Source organism: Malaclemys terrapin, chromosome 24 (assembly GCF_027887155.1).
Source record: "Malaclemys terrapin pileata isolate rMalTer1 chromosome 24, rMalTer1.hap1, whole genome shotgun sequence".
Classification (NCBI taxonomy): domain Eukaryota; kingdom Metazoa; phylum Chordata; order Testudines; family Emydidae; genus Malaclemys; species Malaclemys terrapin.
Genome location: NC_071528.1, coordinates 17,457,242 through 17,480,492, shown reverse-complemented (window position 1 = coordinate 17,480,492; position 23,251 = coordinate 17,457,242). Strand labels below are relative to the sequence as shown.

Sequence of the window (23,251 nt, the reverse complement as noted above, 5' to 3'; positions counted from 1 at the left end):
CAAGTGATCTCTCTCCTGCCATCCATCTCCACCCTCTGACAAACAGTCTAGGGACACCATTCCTTACCCATCCTGGCTAATAGCCATTAATGGACTTAACCTCCATGAATTTATCCAGTTCTCTTTTAAACACGGTTATAGTCCTAGCCTTCACAACCTTCTCAGGTAAGGAGTTCCACAAGCTGACTGTGCGCTGTGTGAAGAAGAACTTCCTTTTGTTTGTTTTAAACCTGCTGCCTATTAATTTCATTTGGTGACCCCTAGGTCTTGTATTATGGGAATAAGTAAATAACTTTTCCTTATCTACTTTCTCCACAAACAGACACCCTTGCTGTCTCTCCTCTGAGGTGAAGCAGAGTGGACTGAGGGATTGTTTACATATGCATGGCTGGGCACTGTGCGCCTTGCGCTGATCCCACCCCTTGCTCTCCCAGTTACTAGATGCTGCCTAGTGCAGCTAGTTCGGCAGATCCCTGCCAGGAAAGATGCAACTTTTCCAGCAAATCCAGTGGTTCTTGGGACAGCCAACTGCGAGAGAAGCAGAGCGGGGGGGGGAATATGCCAGGCTGCCCCCAGCCGTACCCTCTCTGCCGGGCACAGGCTGATCCAGCAGTTTCCCAAGCTGCGAGAGCATAGCAAGCTCCACACACCCCCGGGTATTGCTATGGTGTTTCTAATGTGCACATTAGGTATTACGTCACTAAATTATTTTACAAATCTGTTTTAAACATTAACTACAATATATTAATAGTAAGACTAATACTTATTGGTTAACCGTTTAATATTTTACATCCCTATTCTAGATGTAGTAGAGTTCTTATTTCTGTCCACAATATCCAATGGTACAGAATGTGCAGTCACACAGAGAGCTTACTTGTCCAAGTACACGCTTGGCTATTCCAGACTGTCCCTTTTCTCTACTGCTCAAGTTCATCCCTCACTAGAGCCACACAATGAAAGAGCCTGTTATCCTGACAGAGCTAGTTATCCATTAGATCTGTCTGCTTTTTGGATGTTCTATTTTCAAATTAGTTCCTTAAGAAGAGCAAGACTAGGAATAGTTAAGTCTCAAAAGACTTGATGATCAAGTGGCACTACATTACTGGCCCCACTACCTACGACTGGGCAGATAACCTCTTATTTTGAGGTATCTCCTGCAATGCCAGCTGTTTGAGTGTGTTTAAGAGTAGGTTAGATAAATGTCTACCAGGGATGGTCTAGACAGTATTTGGTCCTGCCATGCAGGCAGGGGACTGGACTCGATGACCTCTGGAGGTCCCTTCCAGTCCTAGAATCTATGAATGCTGTTCCAGAGACCTGGCAGAGTGCAATGATCACAGGCAATGATCATAAATGTGGCAGGAAGCAGGAGGAGGACATGACAAGAACCACAGAAGTCTTGTAATCTCTATGAAAGCAGCATCAGAGTAACAGGAAACAAGTTTACTATATACTACTGCTGACACTCTATCACAGCGTTCTCCATTGCAAGGCCCGCAAGCCAGTGGCAGCGCCCATCAACCGCAGTGCGACTCCCTAAGTTCCCTCTAAGCTGCACGGCCACACAGCAGGCTATAAATAACCGCACAGCAGCTCTAAAGGGCCACACATCAGAGACCTGGAGAGGAGAGGTAGAGGGTGGGCAGGAACTGGGGAGAGGAGCAAGTTGGGGCTTGCAGGCCTGCTGTGGGTCTCTCCCCTGGCTCCGGAGCTCCATTAAAAACAGGTATCAATAAAGTGTCTACATACTAATGACAGTACTTAGGTATTGCATGGTTAAGGGATTTAACAGCAGTAAGATACTGACTCTCACGGCAAAGTCCCTGGTTTGGTTTACTGGTACTACCATCTAATAGCAGTTCAGTGACCTATTGTACATTAAGTTGGTGATCTCTCAATACAGCTGTTGGTAGGCTTGTGTCACCTGACTATGTCCCTCAGTCCACTAACGAGCATCAGACAAAAAAGAGAATGGAAAGTTCCTCTGTTAAAGCTAGTGCATTAGAGTAAGAAAGGGGGGTCACTGCTGGAGGATTTGTGGGAAAGTGTCTCTCTCAAGGATGGTCCAGTAGTAAGAACACTAGCTAAGGACTTGGGAGACCCAAGTTCAATTGCCTAATCCCCCAGACTTCCTGTGTGACCCTGGGCAAGTCACTTGGCTTCTGTGCCTCATCTGTAAAATGGGAATAATAGTCCTGCCTCACTCGGGTGTTTTGAGAGTATAAATACATTAAAGATTATGAGACACTCCACTACAATGGTGATGAAGCCATATACAAGTACCTAAAATAGATTAACTACGAATTCAAGAAAGGAAGCAAAACTGGTGGGCTACAGAACTTCAGAAGAAAAATTCAAAGTCTTGTCCTTGCCTCCAAGGCTCTGCTTCTCCTTGCTTGTCACTTAACGGTACTCTGTTATACCTCATCCATGAGGAAATGGAGATTGAACAACAAGGCCAAGAACAAACCTTAAGTCCGTATTATCTTACTCCATATCCATGTTGGTGAATCTGGCCACTTTCTGTAGCAGGTTCTCTTAACAGATATTGACCAAATGACGAAGTCACATTCAATAGGGGACAACTACAAAATTACAGAGTCAAGATACACAACACCAGAGTTGCAGAAAAAATTAATTCCACTGCTCTTAATGGGTATATCAAATATATTCCTTCCCAGATATCAATGTTCTTTTAACATTTATCAGAGCATTTTTCCTGAAATCTGCCAAAACAACTAAAAGTTAGAAAGATCTTCAGAGTTATGGGCATAATTTGGGAGGCAGAGGGAAATAGACCATTGTATCCAGCCGCTTTGACTTGCTCCACTCCCCTAACCTCAGGTAACCTTCATTAGACCAAGCTGCTCCCTCAACACCTTCTGACCATGCTGCAGGTAAATCCATCTCTCCGCCCACTGACCCTCTGCTTGAGCCTGCCGCTGCCTGCCCTGCAGCACCAGGAGCCAAGTCAGAGTGGGGGATGGAATTACAGTGGGAGAATCATAGGACTGGAAGGGGCTTGGAAAGGTCTTCTAATCCAGATCCTGCACTCAAGGCAGAGCTAAGTATTATCTGGACCATCCCTGACAGAAGACAGCTTGCGCTCTATAGCTTGTGTTCTAGCTACAGATTTGCTAAAAGTCTCTTTTTTTCCCTTTTCGAGAAGTTACTTTCATCCTCACTGAAGTATGGGTTGTTTCTTCCTCAGCATCCCACCTACTGAAGTACTGTGTTTTCTCAAAACACTACCTCATTATTTTAAACTGTTCCATCTGGTTTGGGTTATTTCTCCCTCCCCTACAAGTAAGCACAATTATTCCATGGATAGCCAGCTATTGTCAAGGCCATTCAGTAATATAGCCATTAACAGGTTCTTGAAAACAAAATGAGTTCTTCCCCCAACCTCTTTACCAAGAAAAATATCATTCCTTGGAGGGTTGTAAACCCAAACTTTCCCCTCAGCAGCGTACTGCCACCATACTGGTTTACTTTATTTACCAGCAAGATACACTACAGCAAAGCTGTCGTCCAATGCAATTACAACAGGACAGAGTGCCATAAAGGAGCTCTATATACTGATCTGCGTTATGTAAGATAAAAAACATACACCTTTCAAAGTTGGAGCTTGGTGTGTACCTGGTTAAAAAAAAAATCAATTATCTCAAATCAGAATACCTGTTCAGTGTAATCTAATGCCAAACACGAAGTGACAATTGCCACTTTGGAAAGTCCCGGATGTCATAAAATATCAGGAGACGAACACCACCACCTGGCTCTTATATAGCACTTTTCATCAGTAGATCTCCAAGTGTTTTACAAAGGAGATCAATATCATCCCCATTTCAAGATGGGGAAACTGAGGTACAGGGAGGTTAAGTGACTTGCCCACGTTCACTCATTAAGACCAGTGGCAGAGCTTGGAACAGATCCCAGGACTCCTGAAAGTTTGTGTCTGTGGACTAAATATTATGCCAATTCAAAAAACAATTAAGTCAGAATTTAAAAGCCTGAATGTCTACCACTAGTATTAACATGAGAATAGCCTATTTACAAGAATTATCCTCCATGCAGGGATAGCCATACAACCTGAAAGTATTTTTTTAAATTAATTTTCTACCCATCCCAATTTCATTTGAAAGAACAAGAAACCCGTTTTCTTTTCCACTATCCTCTTCACAAGAGAGGAAAACTGCAGTTTCCCTAAGCAAGAGTATTGGGACAAGTTATGAATACACCTCTACCTCGATATAACGCAACCAGATATAACATGAATTCGGATATAATGCGGTAAAGCAGCGCTCAGGGTGTGGGGGGGTTGCATGCTCTGGTGGATCAAAGCAAGTTCGATATAACACGGTTTCACCTATAACGTGGTAAGATTTTTTGGCTCCCGAGGACAGCGTTATATCGGGGTAGAGGTGTATTACTGGGAGATCTAGCACAGTGACTACAAAGAAAACCAAATGTGATAAAACCCTTAACATCCAATATATTTTTACATAAACATGTTGACCTGGAATTACCCCACAGAATCTTATATTCCCACAATGCCAGGCACCTCTCTGCTCTGCGCCTTGTACAAGATCTCTCTGGCCAAGCAACTGCTCAGCTAGGGAGATTATTTATGGCAGTTGGAGCTGCAGGTAGAGTTTGTTCACTGTAGGCAGTTAAATTAACATGATGTTGTGTGTTACCTACAGCAAATGAAACAAAAATAAACAATGTTGAGAGTGAGATCAGGAGGACTTAGCCCGACAATATAACCATAATGTTCTGTAAGTCTCAATTCTAGATGGATTTCATAATATGCTAAAGGAGTTCCACAAAAGCATTAGCCACAACATATACAGGCAAGAGATTTTACTCACAAGCACCTTCAACACTACAAAACCTCAAACGAAATACACCAAATGGAAGTGAACTTATTGTTGGAAACTATACAAATAGATTTGTACCCCTACTATAGTCCTAGAACAAACCCCTTGTAAATGGAATATAAAGAGAAGAATAAGTGAGGTTTTTACTCACGAAAGCTTATGCCCAAATAAATCTGTTAGTCTTTAAGGTGCCACCAGACTCCTTGTTGTTAAAGAGAAGAATAGAAATCTGCTTGATAGGACATATGTACAACTTACCGGAAGAACAGCATTTCTAAAGGAATATAGTATTTTGTTTTGCAGTTATTTCATAAGAATGTATAAGATACATGCAAAGTGACACTATTTAATTCTGTTTGGTGAAAGTGGCAAAAAAAGTGTGCTGGATCAGAAACACACAGAGCTGAAACCTTACACTCCTAAACTGTTTTCTGGGTTCAGATATTTAATTGTCAGATGTGGTGTTAATCATACTTCCCAAAAGAATTCATAGCTTAACTTTTTTTGCTAAACTTTTGTTTCAGTTCACAAAGGCCACTGCTGTGGACTAGACCTTCAATACTAACTCAGTGAGAAGATCCACCTGGAACAAACTGGTCTTCAACCACTACCTTCCTCAAAGAACAAAATATAAACGCATCAAGTTTTGCCTCCACTGGCTCTTCAGTGGAAAATTCTATCACCAGCTGTTTTTCTACATATTAAAATGGAATAATCGGAGACTAAAACCAGTCAAGCAACTCCTCCAGTTTTAAGCATGCATTACTCTCCTGTCACAACCATGCCACAGAAACTGATGAAATACTGTGGTATTAAACAGACTGTACCTCAAATGAGCAATTTTCTAGTACAATAAAGGTGTAAGTACACCAGGTTCAGTTTAAGTACAATTATGTTTCATTATTCAATAAGGGTTTTATTATTTGTATTGTAGTGCCTACGGATGCTAATCGAGGTCCAGAGCTCTACTGCACCAGATGCTATGCAGACTCAGTAAGAAGACAGTGTCTACCCCAAATAGCTTATGTCATGACAAAGACCCCAAAAAAAGGCAGATGAAAAGCAAATGGAGGGGGGGCAGGAAGAGGGAGAAAGAAAATGACACAACAAGAAAGGGAACAGGCAAGTGAGTTATTGCACACAAAAATTATCACCTTACTGCAATATGCTTAAGCTCCCCATCATTTTCAAATTCCAAGTCTGATATTCCTGAATAACTATGCCCTGAAGAAAATGCTTCTGAATTGATGTTAACATTGACAAATAGATAGTATATATAGATATTACATAAAAAATACATTAAAAGAATAGTAAAGTTGCAAAGTAAAGCATTCTTAAGTTAGAAAATGCCAGGATTAAGGTTGCCCATGCATCTTCAACTCAGCCCCCTCACATTAAAATAGTCTTTAATCACATGATCACACACTATTTTTCTACAAAATATGCCAATAAGTCTTTGAAGTATCCACAAAGTTGCATAAGCCTTGCAAAATCATGCAGCCTGCTCTCTACAGTTCACTCACTGAAGACTCCATCATCATGACATTTAGCCAATCTTAAAAATAATTTAAATGCAGATTTGGCTAGTTTTAGGAAGGTGTGGTTTGTGTAGCAGGGATTCAGCAATATCTTCCTCTCAATGACCACTACAGACCCCGTTGCTGAAAATAGCATTCAGGTCCTGAGGATGTCCTGGTAAAAGACAGACAACACGGAGATGTCTTGGGGAAGACCTCTTGGATGGAGAAGAAAAAGCTGCTGGTCATATCACAGCCCTTGGAGGTGGTGGAAGAAGGCATGCACTGGCACACGCCATGCCAGACTATGAGCACTGTATGAGTCTCTGCAGGCCTGAAGGTGGCTGTGAATCTTTATCGTTTACCGAGTTTGTTACTGCAGTTTTTTCCACTTGTTTTTTCCATATTGGCTCTTCCTATAAATGATCTTGATAACAGGTGTTCAGTTCCTTATATCATGACTTTCATACAAATGATACTAAGCATTTTACTTTCCAGTTCCCCTGGTTCCTCCTCACTATTTTTTCTGTTTATATAGTAGTTTAAGGTTTTATTCCAGACAGTCTGCATCAAGCTGTTTTTGTTCTAGTGACCCCTTTAGTGATACAGTCTGAGTATAATGTTTCAGGGTACTTTAATAGCAATTTCCTTCTCTGTGCCTTCCTTGTCTTGAGATCCTCAAGAGCAGCCAGGATGCTGATTTCTCACCATGAGTCCTTGTTATGGAGAGTGCTGATAATTTATTCATTGCTGAATTTTGTTGTTAACCATCTTTCGCAATGGGTGAGAGATGGGCAATTTAGATTAGGGAATCATTTAAAAACAAAGGGAAAACAAATCTCCATGAGGCCCTGCAGAAAGCATAAGTGGACATCTTGCTTTCACTGCAAAGTCAACTCAATTATGACTCAAGTTTTGCCCTAATTTGAATCCCACACACACAGCTCAGCTGTGGTGCTGCTTTTAACTTAAGTTGGCTGGCCCATCAGCAAGCAGAGGCTAAAGCTAGAATTGCCAGCTGCTAACATGAGCATTCTGCATCGTGGATACAAGCTAGCTCCACTTGACTGACTAGTTCATTATTTGTATTGCTATAGTGCCTAGAAGCTCTAGCGATAGACCAGGACCTCCCTGTGCTAGGCAATATACAAACATTACAAAAAGAGACAGGCCCTGCCCCAAAGAACTTACAACCTCCAATACCTTTGCAAAATTCCTCTCATATGCCCAGAACACACGGACAAGTTCTCCCACAATTCACTGGGAAAGAATTAATAGTTTTAGTGCCAGACATAAGTGAGTGCAGCACCAGTGTGGACGCAGCATCTTGGTGCTATTTAGCAGTGTGGGCACTCTCACTCAAGCTAGGCTCGCTCAAGAAAAACAAGCATAGAACATTTGAGCTAATTCAGTAGTGAAGACATACCTTGAATAAGTCCCCTCCCATCCCCACTGAACACCAAGGGGGTGTGAGGTAGCTAAGAACAAGGGATCCCACCACCACCTCTTCAACATCTTCTTTCCGCAGACGAGGAAGGGGCAGTTGAACCACACCATTGCTTTGACCTCCTCCAAGATACATCTCACTTTTTTGACAGCACCCAGACTTCCTTCAGCAGCCTCAGCCCCAACCCTAACCTGATTGAAGGATGGCTACTAACCCCAGCCCTGTGAGATTATGTCATGCCACAAGCTACATGGTCTCTGCACCAATGGAACGCCATAAGGCCTCAGTGGGAAAATGGAGGGAGTTCTATTTTTCCTACCAAAGAACCATGCAACAAGAGAACATGTACAAGATGTACATGAAACATGTACAAGAGAGATTGGAAAAATGGCACAATGGTATCGCCTGAGGTTCATCCAATATGGCCTCAGAAAATGTACTGTATTGACATGTGCCATAATATGTTCAAAACTATCAAGGAGGTTTCTGGATAGTAGTAGCTCATACCAGTTACAACCTGGTACCTATGCGAGTATTACTGTGCCAACTACAGGCACCTTTTGGAAACAGTGGAAGCAAGACAACAGAGCTGCCAAAACTCAACACGCTATTTTGAACAGAGAAACAAGAACACTGTGGGGCTGAATCCAGCTCACCCACTACATCTTTTCACAGGCAAGAAGCCAGTCAACCCACTATGCTAACGTTTTCACTTGACCCAGGTGACTTAACAGATAGCAACGGCAATTAGCTCAGTCCAGCTATTAAAGATATTAAAGCATCAAATGCAATGCTCCCCATTTATTAAAGTGGCTTTGAAAATTAAATTGTTTCAGATGAAATCGACTACAGTGGAACATATATATCAGTGCACCAAATCCTCCTCTGCAACCCAGATTGTGATGTGCTAATTCAAACGCTAAAAAGACTACCTTATTATTCCTGTTATTCTGCAGCCCCTCCATAACCATGCAGAGACACAGGTAAAACCTGAGAGAGACAAGGCAGGTGACAGGTAAAACCTCGTCAGCTGCTTTTGCATTCAAAGTATAATTTCAAACAGTGGTTCTTATCCTTTACTGCAGCCTGCATCCCCCTTTGGTTCTCAAAATACGTTCTCGCACCCCTTAAACCTAGATATATTTTGCTTGTATATTACAGTAATCGTTAAAAAATGTATAATGTTAATACATACATAGGTTTGATGAAACAAAGTAGTTGTACTTACTGCCTGTGCTTAATTTGTGTTTTCGATGATTTACCTTCTAAAAAAATCTGGCATGTCTCACACCTCCAGAATGGGCATCTTGCACCCCAAGTTAAGAACCACTGATTTAGAATTTCAAGTTATTTGAAATAGAAAACTAAAGTACAAATTGTAAGTTCTTTACAATAACAAGTAAAATACACACTAGCTTCTATATACTCAGGCGGCATCCCTGAACTAAATCAACTTATTAGTTCCTTGAAGAAAAGGTCATGTCTGTTTTACCTTCATTTGCACCTGAGACACTTTCCTGCACCGAAAGAAGTCACTAAGAAGAGAAGCAAGGGGCACTGTCCTCTTTCCCTTCTATTGCTTAGAAAATTAAGGGGAAAAACATTCTCCCATTATGCTTTTACTACATTTTTTTTTTTTTTTTTTTTTTTTTTTTTTTTTTAAGTAAAAGGAGTGAATTTAGGGTGACCAGATGTCCAATTTTATAGGGACAGTCCTGATATTTGGGTTTTTTTCCCTATATAGGCACCTATTACCACCGTCATCCCAATTTTTCACATTTGCTATCTGGTCACCCTAAGTGAATTTCATATTGGTGAGATGCTATAACCCAGAGCTATGAAAGCTTAGCTACACAACTCAAAAACCAACTGGAGGGAACTCCCCAGGCCAATACAGGTAGCCTTAAATTTTTTACTAATAATTTGGGTCCATTCTGGGAGTCTAACCAGAGATGCCAACTATCATATGGTCTCCATGGCACCTTGACTTACAACCAAGTCACTGCACATAGTAAGTATCTTACGGGTGTTTACTCACCATCAATCCAGATCAGATTTGAACGAATGAGAGATGGTAACTGCAATAACACTTAATCCTCCAAGTCAAACTCCCTGTTTTACTAATTCATTTCTAGTGTTTAAACTCAGGGAGGGAATGTTATGTATTTACTCATTTTAGTACTGGGAATCCATCATTTTTCTGGGGTCTCATAAGAGGCCAGCGAAGGGGAAATAAATAGCAGTTTAAAAGTTAGGCCTTGTCTACACTGGCAAGTTCCTGCTCAGTAAAGCAGTTTTATGCGGTGTAACTCCCAAGGTGTACACACTGCCAAACCACTTAGTGCACAGAAACTGCAGCTGCAACACTGTGGAAGAACCACCCCGACGAGAGGCATACATATTTCTGCGCCAGGGCTACAGCGCCGCGGTGCCAGTGTAGACACTCTGGTCGATTATAGCACTGCAATTGGTCTCCAGGAGATGTCCCACAATACCTGTTCTCACCTCTCTGGTCATCGGCTTGAACTCTACTGCCCTGCCTTCAGGTGACCAACCGTGAGCCCCACCCCTTAAATTCCCTGGGAATTTTGAAAGTCCCCTTCTTGTTTGCTTGGTGATGCGTTCAGTGGTCTCAGCGTATCTTTCCAGGTGACCATGCCTGCTCCACTCACTAGGCAATCCCCCGTTTGGAGTAATGCCAAGCTGCTGGACCTCATCAGCATTTGGGTTGAGGAGGCTGTCCAGTCCCAGCTGCGCTTCAGCCATAGGAATGATGATACCTACAGACAGATTTCATGATGCAGGACAGAAAGGGCCCATGACCAGGATACACGGCAGTGCAGGGTCAAAGTGAAGGAACTACGGAACGCCTACCACAAGACACGGGAGGCAAACCACCACTCAGGTGCTGCGCCCACAAGCTGCCAGTTCTACAAAGAGCTGGACAAGATACTTGGTGGCGACCCCACATCCACTGTGAAGGCCACTGTGGATACTTCAGTGGCTCGCATGCCAGTCGAGAGTGGACTGAGTCAGGAGGAGGAAATCTTGGACGAGGATTTGGAGGGGGACCCAGATGCAGAGATGCATGCAGCCAGGAGCTCTTCTCTACTCCAGAGGAGGCTAGCCAGTCACAGCTGTCAGAGCTTGGCAAAGCGCAAACAGGAGAGGAGGCCCCTGGTAAGTGGCTTTGATTTTGGGAATCGCTTAAGTGAGTTGTTGGGGGCAGGAGGGTTGCAGAAAGCAGGCTTGTGTCTGTATGATGCAGGTACCACCACATGCCTAGTCTGAGCGAAGGAACAGGGTGTTGATTGATTCCCTCACTTCACAGGAATCTGCCTCAGATCTCCATGAAACTCATGGAGATTTGGGCAATCCGCTGCCACAGGTTCTTTGGCAGAGTTGCTTTGTTTCTTGCCCCATTAAGGGTAACTACTTTCCCACGCCACTCTGCCGTCACTGGGAGGGGGATGGGGGGCGGCGCACCATTGCTGCAAACAGGCGAGCCGCATAAGGGCCAGGGCGGAAGCCACAGACTTGGAAAAGACCCTCCCTTGATTCCCTGCTCACCCTCAGAAGCGAGATCTCTTCTCTAATGAACACAACCTGGGGAAAATGTGGCACATTATAAAGCCCCCCCCCTACAGTGCTGGCTCTCCCCAAGAGCCATGTGCCCAGTGTACAGTCCAGTCCTGGAACACTGATTTCCCCTGCGGTTACTCACCATTTTGGGGGTCTTGTGGCTCATGTGTGCTTGCCTGGGGTCAGCCAGTTAGCGACAGGTATGGGAATAGGGGCTGTGTTTTAAATCACTGAATCAGTGGTCTCTGTGTTGCAAACAATATTGCTTCTGTAAAATGTTGCATTTTAGCTTCACAGATATGACCATGGGAGCCCAGCCTCCCTCTTTGTTATCGCTGTCTGAACAGCTGCGCAGAATTAGAAAGCAACCACAAAGAACTTGTGTGATGTCATAATGCACTCCGCTGCCGAAAAACAAGAATTGAAGGAGTGGTGGGATAGCAAGAAGAGGGACCAAAAGGAGAACGCGGTGCACCAGAATGAATCCACGGAGCGGCTCTTAAATGTTATGAAGCGCCAAGCGGACACGCTCCAGGCACTACTAGCACTGCAAACCAAGCAGCTTCGCGCCCGCCCTCTTCTGCAGCCACTGTCGCAAAACTCTTTCCCATGCACCCCCCAGACACCACCACCACGCTCTTATCAACCTTCTGGCTCCAGTCTGTACCCACTTCATTCCACTCCTGCTCCATCACAGTCTAGTCCTGAGGACTCTCAGTACCCACTGCAATCAACACCCGTCCCGCTGCAGTTTAGCCCTGCTGAAGTACAGTACCCGCTGCACTGTACTCCAAAGGACACGGTTGCATACAATACCTGGACATACACAAATTTTTGTCCCGGGACCCCAACTCCTCCTCCCTTCCCCATCCCCTACAGTGCTGGTGTGTTTTTTTTGTTTGTCTCTCCCCTCCAGTTGTTTTTTAATAAAAAAATTGTTTTGGTTTAAAAGCAATCTTTATTCTGTTATTTGAAAGCAAACAGAGCCCTGCAAAGCAACAGGCAATCATCTGCACCAATCACAATCACCTCCTAGCATTACAAGCTCACTTGGCTAATGCTTTGATATATAAACCTATGTAGTGTTTGTAGCTTTTTTGCTTCTCTTGAAAACACTATCAAATAACTGCTGTCATTCTGTATAAACACTTGAAGATAGGACTTCTTGGGAACCTGGAAACTTGTGTATTTATGTTACCTGCAAATCTGTTTCTAACAAACTGGAGGAAAACAGTCACATGAGTGATCTATGAAATACACCTTTATTCCTACAGCTATAAATAAATACATTAGTAAAAACAAAACAAAAATTACAAGCACTGCACTCCCGAACATAGCAACATATAGTAGTGGCTTTCAGCTTCAAATTGCTGCCTCAAGGCATCCCTGATCTTTACGGCCCTGTGCTGTGCCCCTCTAATAGCCCTGATCTCTGGCTGTTCAAATTCAGCCTCCAGGCACTGAGCCTCAGCAGTCCAGCCCTGAGTGAAGCTTTCACCCTTCCCTTCACAAATATTATGGAGCATACAGTATGCAGCTATAAGCATAGGAATATTGTCATTGGCCAGGTTCAGTCTCCCATACAAGCAACGCCTGTGGGCCTTTAAAAGGCCAAAAGCACACAACAGTCATTCTGGACTTGCTCAGGCTGTTGTTGAACCGCTCCTTGCTGCTGTCAAGGTGCCCCATGTATGGCTTCATAAGCCACAGCATCAAGGGGTAGGCAGGGTCTCCCAGGATCACAATGGGCATTTCGACTTCCCCTATGGCGAGCTTCTGGTCCGGAAAGAAAGTCCACTTGCAGCTACCTGAACAGGCCAGTGTTCCGAAAGATGCGTGCATCATGCACCTTTCCAGACCAACCTGTGTTAATGTCCGTGAAACGCCCACAGCAATTCTCAAACATCTGGAGAACCATAGAGAAATACCCCTTACAATTAATGTATTCAGTGGCTAGCTCGTCTGGTGCCAGAATTGGAATGTGCGTGCCATCTATCACCCTCCGCAGTTAGGGAAGCCCATTTGTGCAAAACCATCCACAATGTCACACACGTTGCCCAGAGTCAGTGTCTTTCAGAGCAGGATGCGATTAATGGCCCTGCACACTTCCGTCAACACAAGTCCAGCGGTCGACTTTCCCACTCCGAACCGGTTAGCGACCGATCAGTAGCAGTCTGGAGTAGCCAGCTTCCACAGTGCAATTGCCATGTGCTTCTCCAACGACAGGGCAGCTCTCATTCTCGTGTCCTTGTGCTGCAGGTCTGGGGCGAGATCATCACACAGTCCCATGAATGTAGCTTTCCTCATCCAAAAGTTCTGCAGCCACTGCTCGTCATCCCAGATGTGCGTGACGATGTGATCCCATCACTCAGTGCTTGTTTCCCGAGCCCAAAAGCGGCGTTCCACTGTGGTCAGCACCTCCGTAAATGCCACAAGCAATTGCATGTCATAGCTACTACGCGTGGCGAGATCAATGTCGAACTCCTCTTGCCTTTGTAGTTTACGGAATAACTCCACTGCCACTCTTGACGTGTTTGAGAGCGAGCAGCACATTGGTCAACAGTGCGGGATCCATTTCTGCAGACCAAAGAGGCAGGGCGCGCAGTACACAAACCATTGAAAGATGGCGCCAAATGCAGATGAAAGCACAGGGATTGCTGGGATGCGAAGCAATGCATCGCAGGGCATTGGAACAGGACCCAGGATGTCCTGCGACTCCCTCCACCTTCCCACAACTCTTAGCGGCAGAAGAGGAAGAGATACTCTGTGGGATAGCTGCCAGAGTGCACTGCTCTGAATACCACTGCAAGTGCCGCAAGTGTGAACATGCTATTGCGCAGGCAGCTGACAGTGTGAACACACAACAGCGGTTTCCCTTTGGCGCTCTCTGAGCGGCGATGTAACTCTGCCAGTGTAGACATACCCGTCGATTTTATTTGATAGAGTGCGTAAAACAGGATTAATAAATCTCATCACTACTGGAGTGGGATAACACCACTCCTGAAAAGTTTAAAATAGTAGCATTAGTGAAACACAGTTTATGTTTGGGGCTCGGGAGGGCAGGGTGTTATCTGGCTTCTCAATGTACTGAGCGCAAAAGGAAAATACTGTTACTTTAAATACAATGCAGAATGTGATAGACCTCTCCACAACACTTCACACAACTGTTACAATAAAAGACAGACATTCCTCTTTGGCCACTGTTTCTATGCAATTCTTCTCCCAGGGATAGGAATTCCTACATCATGTTATCACCTGAATTGATAAAGCCCCACACCCTACCCCCCGCTGAGTCTGAGGCCTGGTCATAGCTGAAGTCGACATACTTAGATCGACTTACCGGGGTGTCTTCACCGCAGTGAGTCGACTGCTGCCACTCCCCCGTCGACTCCGCCTGCGCCTCTTGCGGCGCTGGAGTACAGGAGTTGACGGGAGAGCGTTCGGATCGATCGCTGCCCGCCGATCCGGCGGGTAGTGTAGACGTACCCTGAGTCTCACACTGCATGGCTGTTAAAATCTACAAACATTTGAGGAAAATGAATGTTGAGGACCAGTGCTTGAGCAGCATCACTTACAGACACTGGATGTCTCCTGAAGGGTCTATACCAAAGTTGTTTACATGACCTATTAATTTTATATGCATCCTTTGAAAAATAAGGGAATTTATGGAATACTCTACACACTTAGTAGCACTTTAAATATCAGTGTATTCCCCTGGGATTGGCAGAAAAGGTTTCAGTTTTACAAGAGTAAACATCTATGTGAATTTAACAGCTTCTGTTCCTGAGTCAATGTGATCTAGTGGTTAAAGCAAAGATTTAAGAGTTGAAAGTTTCCTACGCTAATTCTCGATGAGCAACTTGTTCATGATATTAACTGACCATGTGAGGGAGATCACTTATTTGGCCATTCACACTCAATCCACCTAGGACAAGTTTTTTTGTTTTAAAGAAGCACCTCAAAGTCAACTCAAGCCTTGTCTACACTAGAAAGAGTTTGCTGGCTTAGCCATACCAGCAAACCCTCCTAGTGGAGATGCAGTTTATACCAGTTGCCTGAACAAAAAAATTATATCGGCAAACTGACTTTTTTGCTAGCATAACTGCATTTAAACTAGGGCTTTTGCCATCATAGCTACATGAGTTAGGGGTGTAATTTTTACATAAAACTGCCTGGCATAGCTATGCCAGTTAGAATTAAGTATAAGCCTGGCCTTACTGAATAAGTTGTTCAGCAAGAAAGTCTGAGTATGTGATTAATGAAACCCTCGTATCAAATTAATCTAACAGGCCATAGCCTGGGCTCTGAAAGAAAGCAACCAAGATTTTTTTTTAATCATGAGTATCGATTCCAATGGTGGAGATAGTGCTGTAGCTCACAGCTTCCAAAGCAATTTCCCTGTGTGACTCTAAGCAATTGTTTATAATGTACACCAGGACTCAGATCTACCAGAGACATCATCCAGGGGTGTTGTTTTTTCGGGGGGGGGGGGGGGGGGGGATGGACACGGACATGAAAGAGAAATAGTGTTTTCAAAACTCAGACTTTAAGGCTAAAGGGACCATCATGATCATGTAGTCTGACCTACTACAGCATGCCACAGAACCTCATCCACCCACTTCAGTAACTAAGACAGAGCTTATGGGTCTATTACAGAAGTCCTCAAATCATGATTTAAAGAGAAGTTACAGAGACGCCACGATTTACACTAGTTTAAACCTGCAAGTGACCCATGCCTCATGCTGCAAAGGAAGGTGAAAAACTCCAAGTCTCTGCCAATCTGATCTGGGGGGGAAATTCCTTCCCAAATCCAAATATGGCAATCAGTTAGACCCTGAGCATGTGGGCAAGACTTCCTTGTAGTAACTCAGAGCCTCCTCATCTAGTGCCAATCAACAGCCACTAGATATATTTGCTGCTAGCAATCGCATCAGCTACAGGCCACTGAAGTTTTCTGCTTAATTAGAATATCTACCTGCACAGTATTCATGAAGCATTTGTTGCCTGTCTTACAGGCTTTGGAATCTAGAACCTCCAAGGTCTATTAACAGTTTATTGAGTTGATCTCTTGAGTACACTACCTTTGCTCTTGGTTGAAAAGACTAAGATGGAGGACACCCACTTCCTATAGGCACTTTTAAACACTGGGCTTATTCTTCCAATATTATTGGCCAGGAAAAGTCTATCAAAATATGCAGGATAAGATGATTATTAATGTATATTAAATTATGTGGGTAACTAACCTGTCACAAGCTCAGCATCAATGCTGTTAACTGCTAATCGAATCCTCTCTGAAAATATTGGTCTGGTTACTTATACATAAGGTTGCGTGTCTGTCACGGAGGTCATGGATTCTGAGAGTTCTGCAGTGGCCAGCAGCAGTTTAGGTGTGTGGGAGGGGTCTCAGGGCCAGGGGTTGCAGTGCAGGGTGGCATGGCGTTTACCCGGGGGGGGCCTCCCACCAGCATGTCCCTACAACTCCTAGATGGAGGGGCCATGGGCTCCGCACACTGCCTGCGGTTCCCGGCCAATGGGAGCTGCGGAGGCGGTGCTTGTGGCGGGAGCAGCGCTTGGAGCCCCCCTGGCCACCCCTCCCCCTAGGAGCTGCAGGAACGTGCTGGTCGGAGCCGGGTAGGGAGCCTGCCAGCCCCGCCAACCCAACCCTCCCCCAGCACCAGCCGGGGCCCCGGGCCACATGCCACTGCCAAGCCCCCCCTCCCACCACCAGCGGGGGTCCCAGGCCAACCCCCAGACCCAGTTTTAGTTAGGAGTATATAGAAGCCATGAACAGATCACAGGCCATGAATTTTTGTTTACTGCCCATGACCTGTCCATGACTTTTACTAAAAATACCTGTGACTAAAATATAGGAGGGTAAAAAAAATTCACAGAATATTTACCTCCAATTGCAAATTGTTATATTATGTTACAGAAAGCACTAATACAACAGATCTGACAAACTGTGCTAAGTTTACAGTTTAAAAAGACAAATGAATTCTTTTAAATGGGAAACTAATTAGATGACACTTGCTCAAATACAAGTTAAATAATTCTGAATTCCAAAACATTAGACAGAGCTCTAGAACAAAGAAGGTTCAGCAGAGCTAGAAACAAGTAACACTACTGCCAGAAGAAAGCCATTGGTACATAAATATTTTATTTTGACTGTCAGTTTCCCCACTAAAGGGTTATTTTTGCACCTATTAAAACCTTGAAAGTTGCACTAATATTGTATTATTCAGGCCAGGAAAGAGTTGAGGCGATTAATCCAGGGACGACTTGAATTTAACACATTGCTGACAATCAAATGTGATTTTCTTAAAAACCGAAGCTGTATTTTAGATTGGTATCGTCCTCCTACAAGGTCAAGATTTTGATCTGTTTAATACTTCAAAGTCCTACATACGTTGATTGACTGATGTAGCTGACCTGATGGCAAAGGTAAGAATTAGCCTCTTAACTCAGTTTCCTTATAAACAAGCAAGTCCACACATTTTAGCCATTCAAAAATTCAGTATGAAACAAGTTGATGAGTAAAATGCAGGACAAGAAATCTATCTTCCATCTGCTTGAAGAATTGTATGTAGAAACTGAGGTCAGAACTGTACAGTTTAACCTCATGACCGATATACTGACTCAGTCAGCAAATCCAAAATTCTGACATATGGATTGGCAGGCTGTCCAGCAAGCAGTCAGGAACCATATTTCACTTCATATGGCTTTTTCGTTTGTTTTCTCAACGGCCAGGCAATAAGATTATAGCCTGGCATCATCACTCCCGCCTGCCCCCTGAAAACTGTTTTCTCTGAAACACCCCTTCAGAGTTCTTCATCAGTAACTGAGATGGAGGTAAAAGAAAATTTACTATTTAGGGGCACTTCCTCCCCCAATACTCTACAGCACTCACAGCATGCTTTGCCTGGATGCTCTCTATTTAAACTCTAACAAATGCCTATAGATTGATTTACTATGTAAAATCAATTACATGAAGTTTTATAATTCTATAACTTCCATATTTTGGAATCATTAACTGTCAATCTCCAGCACTGTTGAGGGTCAGTGTACAGTACATTTTAACACTGTTACCACAGGTTATAAAGGCTGCATAGGAACAGAAGATTAAAGAAGCTAAATTACTTTAAAATAGTATGTGCTGCTCCTATGGCCTGTTAAACTGAAAGATCCAGATCTCATGAGTTTGTAGAGAGCACAATAATCCAGATCTCATTGACAACAATGCCATAACAACTGCATTGGGTGACAACTAGGGTCAAGTACTGCATTCTTGGACAGCTCGATCTTTAAAATTTAAAATGTCTCAATAAGTAACATTTTATTAGAGGATCTTTTAATCCAAGATCCGATGTACAGGACAATAAACTACTTGAGGCATGAAGTGACTGGGTGATTTTTCTTTGGTTTTCAGATTACATGCATCACTTTCTGCAGCATCCTCAGAGTGCCTTCACTTCATTATCCCACTTTATTACTGTGCTACATACATCTGCTCCTAATAAAAAGAGAGCTTCTCTAAGAGATAGGTAATGTGTAGTTTGGGCTGAACTGAAATATCAAATTCAATCTACCCTATGGCAAGTGGAAAAGAGACCTGCCCACCCTGAGGTTGGCATGATGTATTGCTGTTTAGCATTAGATTTTGTGCACAGACTCCATCATAGTCAGCCTCAGATGTTATATGAACTGAACTCTACTTTGCAACTTACAGACTCTGATCTGCTGCTGATCCAAACTAGCCCTACAGCCCCTACACACCACTAATTTGAAACAGAAAATTAAGTACAAATTGTAAGTTTAATTATTTACAGTAACAGGTAAAATGTACACCAGCTTCTCTGTGCCTATGCTGCATCCCCAAACTAGCTAATAAGCTTATCCTGGAGAAAAGGACAAAGCCAAAGCAAAAGCCAAGAATGTTTTACCCCCAACTGTAAAGAATTCAGGAACCCACAGCCTGCTTCTGCCCTAACCCCAGAGATGACCCCAAAAGTTTCAAGGGCTCCACTGTCCTGTAATTCCAGATCAGGATCTTATTGGAGACACTAACCTGTATCAAATGAAGTCCCTAAGCATAGGAGCTTGTGGGTCAGGTAATAAGAGAAATGACAAGGAGCCCCTTCCAGGGTGTGCTATGGTGCAGTAGAGAGCAGAGGGATTTGCTGGGAGTCCCCCCCATGTGTAGATGTGGGGGAAGAAAGAGGGCAGAACACGGGATAAGGAAAAGGTGGGATCCCTCCAGAGAGTCCAGTCATGGCAGGGGTGCCGAAACCACTGGAGAATACCCGTAGGGTGACCAGACAGCAAATGTGAAAAATCGAGACATGGGGTGGGGGGTAATAGGAGCCCATATAAGAAAAAGACCCCAAAATCGCGACATCTGGTCACGCTAAATACCCCTCCCTCGCTCCCTCCCCCAGGAGGAGAGCTGTTGGGATGCCCCCTCGGGAGTGCAATCGAGCGCTCGGAGCAGCCTCGGGACGGACACTGGTTGCTCTGCCGGCGCCTCCTTCCCCGCGGAGGCCGTCGTGTCCTGGCCGGAAAGGTCCGTGTCCCGCCGCTTTCCCAAAGGAGCCAGACTAGGAAGACCCATTACAGACAGCCCAGAGCCCCCTGCAGGCCGCGCCAGAGCCTCGGTCTCGAGTACGGAGCGCAGTCCGGCAGCGCACCACATGGCCGGTTACCATCTGCCCCCGGTCCCCTCACCCCACAGCCGTGCACTCACTGGGCAAGCCCGGCCCCTGGGGCGAAGGGATCAGCCCTCGGGGAAACCCCCGGTCCTGGCGGCGCGGGAATCCCGGGCCCTAGCACAGGGACACGAAACACCTCGGACTCCGGAGCATCCCAAGAAGGGAGCCAGGAAACCAGGCTCCCCTTGTACCACCCGCGGCAGGAGCTTCCGGTCGAGGGCTGCCCCGCGAAGGGGGACCCCGGGGTAGCCAGGGCCAGGCGCCTCCCAGGAGACAAGAAAACGGGAGCTCGCAACAAACCCACAAGGGTCACCAGTTCTCGGACGGCACGGGCTACAGGCACCCCAGGGGGCAGCCCCCCCAGGGAGAGGGAGTGGGGTGCTCGGCCGGGGCAGGGGGCAGCCCCCCCCGGGGGGGAGGGAGTGGGGGTGCTCGGCCGGGGCAGGGGGCAGCCCCCCCCCGGGGGGAGGGAGTGGGGGTGCTCGGCCGGGGCAGGGGGCAGCCCCCCCCGGGGGGGAGGGAGTGGGGGTGCTCGGCCGGGGCAGGGGGCAGCCCCCCCCCGGGGGGAGGGAGTGGGGGTGCTCGGCAGGGGGCAGTCCCCCCCCCGGGGGGGAGGGAGTGGGGGTGCTCGGCCGGGGCAGGGGGCAGCCCCCCCCGGGGGGGGAGGGAGTGGGGGTGCTCGGCCGGGGCAGGGGGCAGCCCCCCCCGGGGGGGAGGGAGTGGGGGTGCTCGGCCGGGGCAGGGGGCAGCCCCCCCCGGGGGGGAGGGAGTGGGGGTGCTCGGCCGGGGCAGGGGGCAGCCCCCCCCCGGGGGGGAGGGAGTGGGGGTGCTCGGCCGGGCGGGCGGCGTGGCCTGTACTCACATTACTCTGCGGGTCGATGGCCTGCAGCAGCCGGTCCCTGATCTGCTGCGGGGACGGGGCCGGAGCCGCTGTCATTGCCTGGGCGAAGCGGGGCGGCTGCGGCCGGGGCGGGCAGGCGGCGGGGCCGGGCCGGGCCGGGGCGGCGGCTCCTCACTCGCCGGCGGCAGCCTCCTCAGGGAGCCGCAGCCGCATGTTCGCTCCCCGCGCGGCGGGGGAGCGGCGCTCGGAGCCAGGCGCGACCGCGAGGGGAGGGTCGAGGCGGCAGGACTAGGCCGGACCCGTCTGCTCAGCTCAGGGCCGAACTCAACTGTGGGCAGGACTCGCAGAGCCAGCCCCGCGCAAGGCACCATGGGACACACCCGACGCCATCACGCACGGCGCGTCTGTGACGTGCCAACGCACGCACAGGCACGTTGAGTGAGTGCTCATGCTCGGTAGACGCCAAGGCGACCTGATCGCACTACGCATGCGCCAAAGGTAGGCGAGGCAGAACATAGCGCCTATGCAAAGCCTGCGCCCTTGCACCCCATGTTACCGGCCGGGGGAGCGGGAAATACGGAGCCAGTGCGGGAGGCGGCTCCAGCGTCTGCCGGGCTGCACCGGAGCGACAGCGACGGACCCAGCTAGGTCCTCCCCTTAGCCCCAGCAGCTGCTCCAGGCCCCGCCTTGCTCCCCTGGAGCGTCCTGGGCTGGAGTAGCAGGACTGAGGGGCAGCCCCAGAGCTGGGGCAGCGGCACTGCAGCGAGGGATGGGTAGGGCTGGAATAATAGGGGGCTGCAGGTCAAGGGGTAATGACAAAGATGTATGGCTACAGTAAACCCACGCTGAAACCAGCAAGGGTAAAGTGACAGGTCAAGATTAAACAGAAGGCCAATCTCCAGCTCTGGCTTAGAGATGTGCACTTGTCCTGGCAATAACTGGGGAAAAAATAGCCTCTACAAATCCCCACAGCTAATGCAAGATGCCCTCAGTAAAGAGAGTGACAACAGTGAGTCTTCCTAGCTGAAAAGCAGATTATATAATAAACACTATTTGAAAAAAATGGCCATTACTAAAAACGCACACATTTCCATAATCTTCCTGCTGGCAGTAGCCTCAAGAGAGCAATAGTGATAGTCATAGTGTCTCCCTTGCAAGTCAGTGCAAGCTGAAGCAGTGCAAAAATTTTCGAACAGATTAGACCTCATTACAGTTAGTAAAATAAAACATACACATACACCCCAGAATAATTTGAATCAGGTTACTTTCAAGGGCTTTAGTGCCCACAGCTACATTCCTAAAGGTCCTTATTCTCTTTGCATCAATTTTACATGAGACATTGTCTACATTAAATCTCCCTAACATAACATTTTTTAAACATCTGACAAAACTAAGCCCTACCAATAGATTGAATCTAAATACATAAAACTAAAAGCTAGGCGTCCCCAACAAGTCAAGCAATAGTGATGCTGCCGAAGAGCCAAAGTTCTGGATATGGGAGGAGAAAACCTATTTTCTTCTCTCAGCAGCAGATGCACTTGTTTAAAACCTCCTAAGAGTCCATTTATGTTCTGATGGCCTCTACTAGAAAAAGGAAATCTATAGCTGCTAGATAGTTCTGGAATGTTCATGAAGGAATTATATTGGGCATATAATCACTATCACACCTTGCCCCTATTAAGTTGCTTTTTGGCTGCCTTTTGTGGTCACATTTGACCTCTTACATCTGAGAGATAAGCATATACTACTGGGCAAATGGTGATTTTTATACCTCTTACTTAATGAGAATTTCCACTGGTTTTCATTGTAGTGGTTAAAATGATCAATGAAGCAACTGCTAGAGGCTGCATAGTTTAATCCTGATGGAAAGGATTGAGTTTACAAAATATGAAGAAAGAACTGTTCTCTAAAGATATAATTAACTGATTTGTCAGTGTAGTAGAAAGAGAGCCTGAGACATAAGGCCTTCTATCAGAGGCCTCATGTGAGACCTGAGCTAAAGTAGCAGTAAAGTTTTGCTAACATAAAGCAAAGTCAGGCTGTGAACTAGGCCCTGCTCACAGAATTTGGCAACAGGGCTGATATTGCAGAAACATTCCTAAGTAGTGTTAGGTACAAGAATATACAGGCAAACATTCCAGAAGGGTGGTACAAGAACACCCCCCATACCAACATATCCTCCAAAGATAATAGGAACATGCTGACCCATGTTAAAGATTAGGCTAGGATGATAGCATGATGGATAGAGATGTTTTGACTGAACCAACAGGTACAGGGCA

General features: G+C 46.0%; 1 protein-coding gene and 1 long non-coding RNA gene across 6 annotated transcripts in view; one reads left to right on the top strand and one right to left on the bottom strand.

Moving 5' to 3' along the window:
- Nucleotides 1-5,770, top strand: part of LOC128828844 (uncharacterized) — a 34,228-nt gene extending 28,458 nt beyond the window's left edge. For both annotated transcript variants that reach the window (XR_008443248.1, XR_008443247.1), the window contains exon 3: nucleotides 5,405-5,770. This is a non-coding gene — a long non-coding RNA (uncharacterized LOC128828844). The remainder of the gene's footprint in view (nucleotides 1-5,404) is intronic.
- Nucleotides 1-21,301, bottom strand: part of MED26 (mediator complex subunit 26) — a 47,995-nt gene extending 26,694 nt beyond the window's left edge. For 3 of the 4 annotated variants that reach the window (XR_008443246.1, XM_054013826.1, XM_054013825.1), the window contains exon 1: nucleotides 20,994-21,301. Coding sequence is in view for 2 of the 4 variants with exons in the window: in XM_054013826.1 (XP_053869801.1) it covers nucleotides 20,994-21,068 (75 nt within the window). In the remaining 2 variants the exon portion in view is untranslated. Of the gene's footprint in view, nucleotides 1-14,766; nucleotides 14,829-20,993 lie in introns of those variants that run through there. The other variant, XM_054013828.1, reaches the window with a different exon arrangement.
- Nucleotides 21,302-23,251: the final 1,950 nt, after the last annotated feature.